The sequence below is a fragment of the Apium graveolens genome, chromosome 7 (assembly GCF_009905375.1).
Source record: "Apium graveolens cultivar Ventura chromosome 7, ASM990537v1, whole genome shotgun sequence".
Classification (NCBI taxonomy): Eukaryota; Viridiplantae; Streptophyta; class Magnoliopsida; order Apiales; family Apiaceae; genus Apium; species Apium graveolens.
The window spans coordinates 4,094,769-4,102,366 of NC_133653.1; the positions used below are offsets into that span (position 1 = coordinate 4,094,769).

Here is a 7,598-nt window from a genome sequence, read left to right on the forward strand (position 1 = left end):
CAAATGAAATCAGAAGAACCTAGCATGTTCAGAACTATGTATTTGTTAATATTGAACGAGAGATGTGAAAAGTTAATAAGGTGAAAAATAAATATTCAAATAACAATCAAAATAAACTTATAAGCTTACAAACTATATTTTGCAGTATCTCAAACAATCCCAAACACTTTTACAATAACCCCATAAATTTACTAAGATTACAACTACATTACATTCACATATAAATTTAGTTCTCATTGTAAAAATTTACGATTCAGTATTATTAGCCTTCATTCATTCAGTATACAAATAACATTCGCCTGTAAGTTTGTAGTTGAACACTCTGGAGTTAACTTTTAATTGAATGATAATAGACATTCACTGTGATCATAGATCAAATCCTGATGGGCCGGAAATGATCATAATTAAACATTCATCGTACTGGAAATGATTATAAACATTCACCGTACACAACACATTTTACAAATTTATCGTACAACAAATAGTAATATACAACCAAAAGCTAAAAACAATTAGAATATGAAAGAGTACGTACCACAATGCCGCAAAACAGCAATCTGCACGGTCATTTCAGATAATTATTAACCAAATATGCAGAAAAAAACATAGATGAAATGATAGGAATAATTAAATGAAAACGGAGAAAGTGATACATACATGGTGCATCAGCTGTCATAGTGGAAATGAGATCGGAGTGCCATACATTCCGATAGCTCTGCCGGAGCTGCATCTTATCTAACTGCGCTTGTGATGACGGCATTGTTAATTGGGGATCAACACAGGTAGTTTGTGAACAATAATTTTATAGATCAATGCAGGATAACAACTAATTATAATATACTCATCTGCAAAATTGGATAGTTAAACAGATGTTAAAAAATGTCTTATATCACAATTTATTCCAACTATTTATTTTTGTTTGTTTTTTTCATTTTTGTTTTGTACAATTTATTACAACTATTTTCTAATGGAATAAATTATTATTACAGAACATTACTGTAAAATGACTACATTCAAAACAAAACTTAAGAGCGGTGAGATTAGACAAACTTCCCAGGGTGGCCATTACAGATGTAGCTTTACCACTAAAATAATTCACTACAACAGATTTTTCTCCTTCGCTTTGCTTATGGCAGGATCACGGACAAGATCGTGAACCCGGCATCTCTTAACTTGCCCGTTGAATCGAAAATCATTTACCTGAAGCAAATTGTGATTAATTAGCTCATTCAGATAATCTATAACAAGATCCTCCATGACTACTCCTTCGCCTTGGGATAAAAATTCCTCTGCAATCCATAGAAGCTTCAACTCCTTTGAGCTAATCACATAGTCTTCAGGGTACCTTGCAAGGTAGAGAAAACAGTCTCTCATCTGGGGAGACAAGTCATTATAACTCAAACTCAGTATCTCTTCCATCCGGAAAGAGTCATCCTTTAAAATGTCTCCACATATGCTCCTTAACCTTTAACCAAAAATCATTGGTCCTGTTGTGCAATAGTAGGCCGCTCAGTATCACAATTTCAAGTGGTAAACCTCGACGTTTACCAGCCATCTCCCTTCCTAATTTTTTCAAATTTGGGGTTGTTGGTTCTGCTCTCTTACAGAACAATTGCCAGCTCTCATCTTCCGTTAGAAAACGGAGTTTATGGACAAAACACTTGTCATCTGCCATCTCTGCAACTCTTTTGTTCATTGTAGTTAATCTTGAGTCTTGACTATGTTTCTTAAACTAAACAGGGATATTGCAAATAATTTAAAAAATGACATCATAGAACCCAGGAGTGTAGGCGTTCCGCTATTTGTACAGGAATCTTCTTCAGTTTTGGACAATAATCTATTTGAAATTGTTTGAGAGAAGGGAAAGCTCCGTCCCCAACTTCCAATTCTTCCAGATTGAGGAATCGATCTAATCTTAAAATTTGAAGACTGGGAAACCCATTCTCACTGCATACCATTTTGTTTAAATACCCATCAAAAGCCAACTGAAGAGCGGTGAGATTCGACAAATTTCCCAGAGTGGGCATTGGATCTTCTGTAAACTTACTGTAACTTAGACTTAAATCCGTAACTGAATTGGACAGATGACGTAGTTCCGATTGATCTTTTAGAATACCCCATAATTCAACGCTCCTGAGACGATTGCAAGACGAGAATGATTTCAGTGTTGGAATGACACCACATCTAGAGCCCCACAGGTAGACTGTTACGAGACTTGCTAAATTGGCTACCGTATAACTGTATCCTTCTTCTTCTTCTTCTTCTTCTTCTTCTTTTTCTTCTTCATCAGATATACAGAGTGACCGGAGAGTTTGTAACTTTGTTAGGTGGTTACCTAGATTCAAACTTCCACTAGTTCCAATGTCTAGATGCCTCAACTCATGAAGCTCACATATCTCCGTAGGAACTGTGTAGTATGTACCCCACGGACCCAACAAAGTTTGTAGCTTTTTAAGCTTGCCGATACCTGGTGGAATATCTATAGCTATTTTAGAATTCTCCTCACGACCAATTAAGCCCAAATAGTTTAAGTGAACTAAATCTCCTATTTCTTCAGGTATCCTCTTAGAGCGCACACTTTCCATATCTAGGACTTTAAGATTTTTGAATCTCGAACACGCCAACTTCATTTCTTTTAATTCAATTTTAGCACCAAAATACCTTACTAGTGTCAATGAACGCAAACGTAAAGCATCAAATCTACGCTCAACTAGTTTCAAGTACTCACCTATTTCATTGTAAATGACATGACGGGGTTGTCCTTCTAACAAATGGATGAGTACTTCTGGATGGTGTTTACCTGAGTCCAAAACGACCAACAACTTGTGCTCCTTTGCTTTTTTTATGGCAAGATCACGCACAAGATCATGGACCCGGCAACTCTCAACTTGTTCGTTCCATCGCAAGTCATTAACCTGAAGCAAATTGCGATTAATTAGCTCCTTCAAACAATCTTCAGCCAAATCCTCCATGATTACTCCTCCACCTTCCTCGGCTTCTGAGATGAATTCCTCTGCAATCCATAGAAGCTTCAACTTCTTTGAGTCAATCTTATGGTCTTCCGGGTACCTTGCAAGGTAGAGAAAACAGTCTTTCATTTGGGGAGACAAGTCAAAATAACTCAAGCTCAGTATCTCTTCAATCTGGAAAGAGTCATCCTTCAAGTGTCTCCACATATGCTCCTTCACCTTTAACCAAAAATCATTGGTCATGTTGTGCAATAATAGGCTGCTCAGTATCACAATTGCAAGCGGTAAACCTCGACATTTACCAACCATCTCCTTTCCTAATTTCTCCATATTTTGAGTTAATGGTTCTGCTCTCTTACAGAATAATTCCCAGCTCTCATCTTCTGTTAGAAAACGGAGTTGATGGACAAAACATTTGTCATCTGCCATCTCTGCAACTTTTTTGTTGCGGGTGGTTATGATGATTCTACTACCATTTTTCTGGTCTGGAAACGCATCTTTTATCTGGATCCATGCCTTGATGTCCCATATATCATCAATCAACGCCAAGTAGCAGCCTCGAACTTCAAGTAAGTTTGGCAAATACTGCAGCAAATCATACTCATCCATGGTTGACAACTTTTGTTCGTGCTCAAGTCCCATAAAAGACTTTATTATTCTCTTTAGAACATCTTTTATGTTATAATCGTTGGACACACAAACCTTAGCACGAGTGTCAAACTGTCTCAACTCGCTAGAGTTGTACAACTTGGTGGCAAGTGAAGTTTTGCCCAAGCCCCCCATGCCGTGAATTGAAATGACTTTGATGGAGTGATCCTCGCTATCAAGTTCAGCCATCAAAGTCTTAAATTCGTCCTCGAAGCCAACCACTTCCACCTGGTTATTAATGGCAGTTATTCTCAACAATGTTCTCTCTTTCTGCTGCTTGTTTGGAGTGGCTAAGATGTTGTCAATACGGTACTCATTTCGCCTATCCTTGATCACAACGATCCTTTTCTTGAGTGACTCAATCTCCTTGCCAATATCAGAAAGCATAACTTCTTTTTTGCACATGCAAACACAGGCCCGAACACGATCCGAGATACCTTTTTTGGTAGCTGCATGTTCTTGGAGAACATTGAAATCGCTGAGGATGGTTAACGCATCACTAGAAACATCTCTGATGTCGTTCACCCATTTTCGGATTAGCTCTTCCTGCCTTAATTCTGCATCTCTTACTACAGCTTGGAGGTACACCAATTCTTCTTTGAGCCATATAACATTATCTTTCACTTCTACTAGAATGTTAACCTCTTTTGCAATAAAATCACCAAGCTTTTCGATAGCAAAAGATACGATTGCATCAACCATTCTTTTTTTTTTATCAAGCTTAATGATAAGATGGTAATAGAATGAACAACAACAAGAACTATACTAAGCTTTTTAAGCTCAAGGAAATTGAAGATTTATGATCTGTATATATGGTCTATATTTTTTTGTAGCTAGTAGGTACATTACTCAAAAGCATATGTATGGTGTCCCTGTACAGTTGCTTTCACAACTGGAGTGCTGTCGTTTTGTGAATAATTACTAATTTATCACAAGTCTTTGCAGCTGTCTAGAAGAAAAGGGGCCATGGCAGCTGCGTTTGTTGAATTTTGCTGGTCAGTACTAATCCTGTGATCCGAATCAATTTGTGTGCCCGATGTTGATTAGCAGCTTGTCGTGTTCACGATAAAAATAGAGCTTCAGTAATCTCCATTTTCTTTTCCTGGCTAAAATTAGCTTCTTCTTCCTTTGACAAAAACGAAAATTTCAAATTAAAAATAAATTTAAACAAAATCAAGAACTGTAAACCTTTCCGATTAACGAACTAAAAGTAAATCACATTTAAGAAGTAAAGTTATGGAATCCATAAACTCTCAAGTTGTATGGGAACCTTCTCCAGTTTTACACAATCAACTGATTTATATTGTTTGAGAGAAGGGAAAGCTCGGTCCCCAACTTCCAATTCTTCGAGATTATAGAACATCTCCAATCTTAAAATCTGAAGACTTGGAAACGCATTATGACTGCATACCATTGCGTTTCCCCTGTACACATCAACCAACTCAAGAGCAGTGAGATTCGACAAACTTCCTAGAGTGGGCATCGGATCTTCTGTGAACTTACTATAGCAAAGACGTAAATCCATTAGCAGAATAACTCATATCTCATGCAGCTCACATATCTCTTTAGGAACCGTGTAGTGTCTACTGCGCAGACCCTGCAAAGTTTGTAGCTTTTTCAGCTTCCCTATACTTGACGGAATATTTATAGGTATTCTAGAATACTTCTCACGTCCGATTAAGCCCAAGTACTTTAAGTGAACTAAATCTCCTATTTCTTCCGGTATCATCTCTAAATCTAGACTTCTCATATCGAGCACTTTGAGATTTTTGAATCTGGTGCACACCAACTTCATTTCTTTAAACTCTAATTTACCACTAAAATTATTTACCACTGCCAATGAGCTCAAATTTGAAGCGTCAAATATATGCTTAGCTAAATTCAAGTACTCGCCTATTTCACTATAAATGATGTGACGCGGTTGTCCTTCAAACAAATGGAGGAGATCGGGATGGTGTTTACCTGAATCAAAAACGGCCAACGACTTGTACTCCTTTGCTTTATTTATGGCAAAATCACGTCCAAGATCGTGGATCCGGCAGGCCTCAACTTGTCTGTTTAATCGCAAATCATTAACCTGAAGCAAATTACGATTACTCAGCTCATTCAGATAATCTTCAGCTAGATCCTCCATGGCTTCACCTCCCTCAGCTTCTGATATGAATTCCTCTGCAATCCAAAGAAGCTTTAACTCGTCGGACTCAATCACATGGTCTTCCGGGTACCTTGCAAGGTAGAGAAAACAGTCTCTCATTTGAGGAGACAAGTCATTAAAACTCAAACTCAGTATTTCTTCAATCTGGAAAGAGCCAACATCCTTCAAGTGTCTCCACATATGATTCTTCACCTTTGACCAATAATCGTAGGTTCTGTTGTGCAATAATAGGCCGCTCAGTATCACAATTGCAAGTGGTAAACCTCGACATTTACCAACCATCTCCCTTCCTAATTTTTTCAAATTTGGGGTTGTTGGTTCTGCTTTCTTACAGAACAATTGCCAGCTTTCATCATCATTTAGAAAACGGAGTTGATGTACAAAACATTTGTCATCAACCATCTTTGCAATTGTTTTGTTGCGCGTGGTGATGATTATTTTACTACCGTTCTTCTGGTTTGGGAATGAAATTTTAATTTGATCCCAAACCTGTATATCCCATATATCATCAATCAACGCCAAATAGCGGCCTCGATCTTGAAGCAACTTTGGCAAATACTGCAGCAAATCATGCTCATCCATGGTTGACATATATTGTCCATGCTCAGGTCCCAGAAAAGACTTTACTATCCTCTTCAGAATATCGTTAATGTTATATTCATGGGAGACACATACCTTAACACGAGATTCAAAATGTCTCAACTCGCTAGAGTTGTACAACTTGGTGGCCAGTGAAGTCTTGCCCAAGCCCCACATTCCGTGAATTGAAATGAGTTTGAGAGCGAGATCCTCGCTTTCAAGTTCAGCCATCAAAGTTTTAATATCATCCTCGAAACCAACCACATCCACCTGGTTATTTATGGCGGTTGTTCTTAATAATGTTCTCCGTTTCTGCTTCACGTTTGGAGAGGCTAAGATGTTGTCAATGCCATACTCAATTCGCCTGTTCTTGATCACAACAATCCTTTCTTTGAGCAACTCGATATTCTTGCCAATATCAGAAAGCACAACTTCTTTTCTGCACACGCAAACCCAGGCCCGAACACGATCCAAGATACTGTGTTTTGGAGCTGCATGTTCTTGTCGGACGGCATTGAAATCGCTCAGGATAGTTACCGCTAGGGCTGAGTATTCGGTTATTCGGTAACCGAACCGAAATATAATTCGGTTACCGAATACCGAATAAGGGTAAAAATCAGAACCAAACAGTGTGCACATGTAGTCTTGTTAATTTCGAAGTCATTCAGATGTAGCCTAGTAATTAACCCTTTATTCTAGTATATGATTCGTTCCATAACAACTAATGTGGTGTCCTTTTGTGGATAATTTTATGCTTTAATAAAAGTATAAAATTCATTTTCACAACAAATGTGGTGTCTTTTGTCAGATTAATATATGCTTGCATCAAGATCAACTGAGTGTTCGTCAGATCAAGATGACTATTGTTGCATATTCTCTTTTCTTTCCACTGTTTGGACAAATATATATTATTATTAAATAATTTCATTAATCAATAGTTTACTTTATTACTGTTTGATCGGTTGTTGTGTACATAAATCCTCTTCTATTATAATCGAGATCAAGTTGCTGTTGTATAATAATTAAATGAGTAAATTGCATATTGGTCACCAGATTAATAAAAATTTTGCACTTTGTTGACCGATGTTGCAGATATGATGTTACACTATAATGGCTCAAGTTTAAATTTTTACGCAATTAAATTACTTTCGTCAACTTCTGTTTGTTAAATAAAAGTATCGTTAATGAGTAATAATTAAACACAAGAGTACTATAGTCTTTTCCACCTTTAATGAGTTTCTCTAATC

General features: G+C 37.3%; 3 protein-coding genes across 3 annotated transcripts; all 3 read right to left on the bottom strand.

Moving 5' to 3' along the window:
- Positions 1 to 1,098: 1,098 nt before the first annotated feature.
- Positions 1,099 to 1,696, bottom strand: LOC141673120 (putative disease resistance RPP13-like protein 3). The gene is made up of 2 exons (XM_074479853.1): positions 1,466 to 1,696; positions 1,099 to 1,374 (listed from the first exon to the last, which is right to left on the bottom strand). The coding sequence occupies exons 1-2, from the start codon at positions 1,694 to 1,696 to the stop codon at positions 1,099 to 1,101; spliced, it is 507 nt and encodes a 168-aa protein (XP_074335954.1).
- A 73-nt stretch (positions 1,697 to 1,769) lies between these two features.
- Positions 1,770 to 4,319, bottom strand: LOC141673121 (disease resistance protein RPP13-like). Its single transcript, XM_074479854.1, has one exon. It carries the CDS (start codon positions 4,317 to 4,319, stop codon positions 1,770 to 1,772), a length of 2,550 nt encoding a protein of 849 aa, XP_074335955.1.
- An 835-nt stretch (positions 4,320 to 5,154) lies between these two features.
- Positions 5,155 to 6,990, bottom strand: LOC141673122 (putative disease resistance RPP13-like protein 3). The gene has a single exon (XM_074479856.1). It carries the CDS (start codon positions 6,988 to 6,990, stop codon positions 5,155 to 5,157), a length of 1,836 nt encoding a protein of 611 aa, XP_074335957.1.
- Between the last annotated feature and the right edge of the window lie 608 nt (positions 6,991 to 7,598).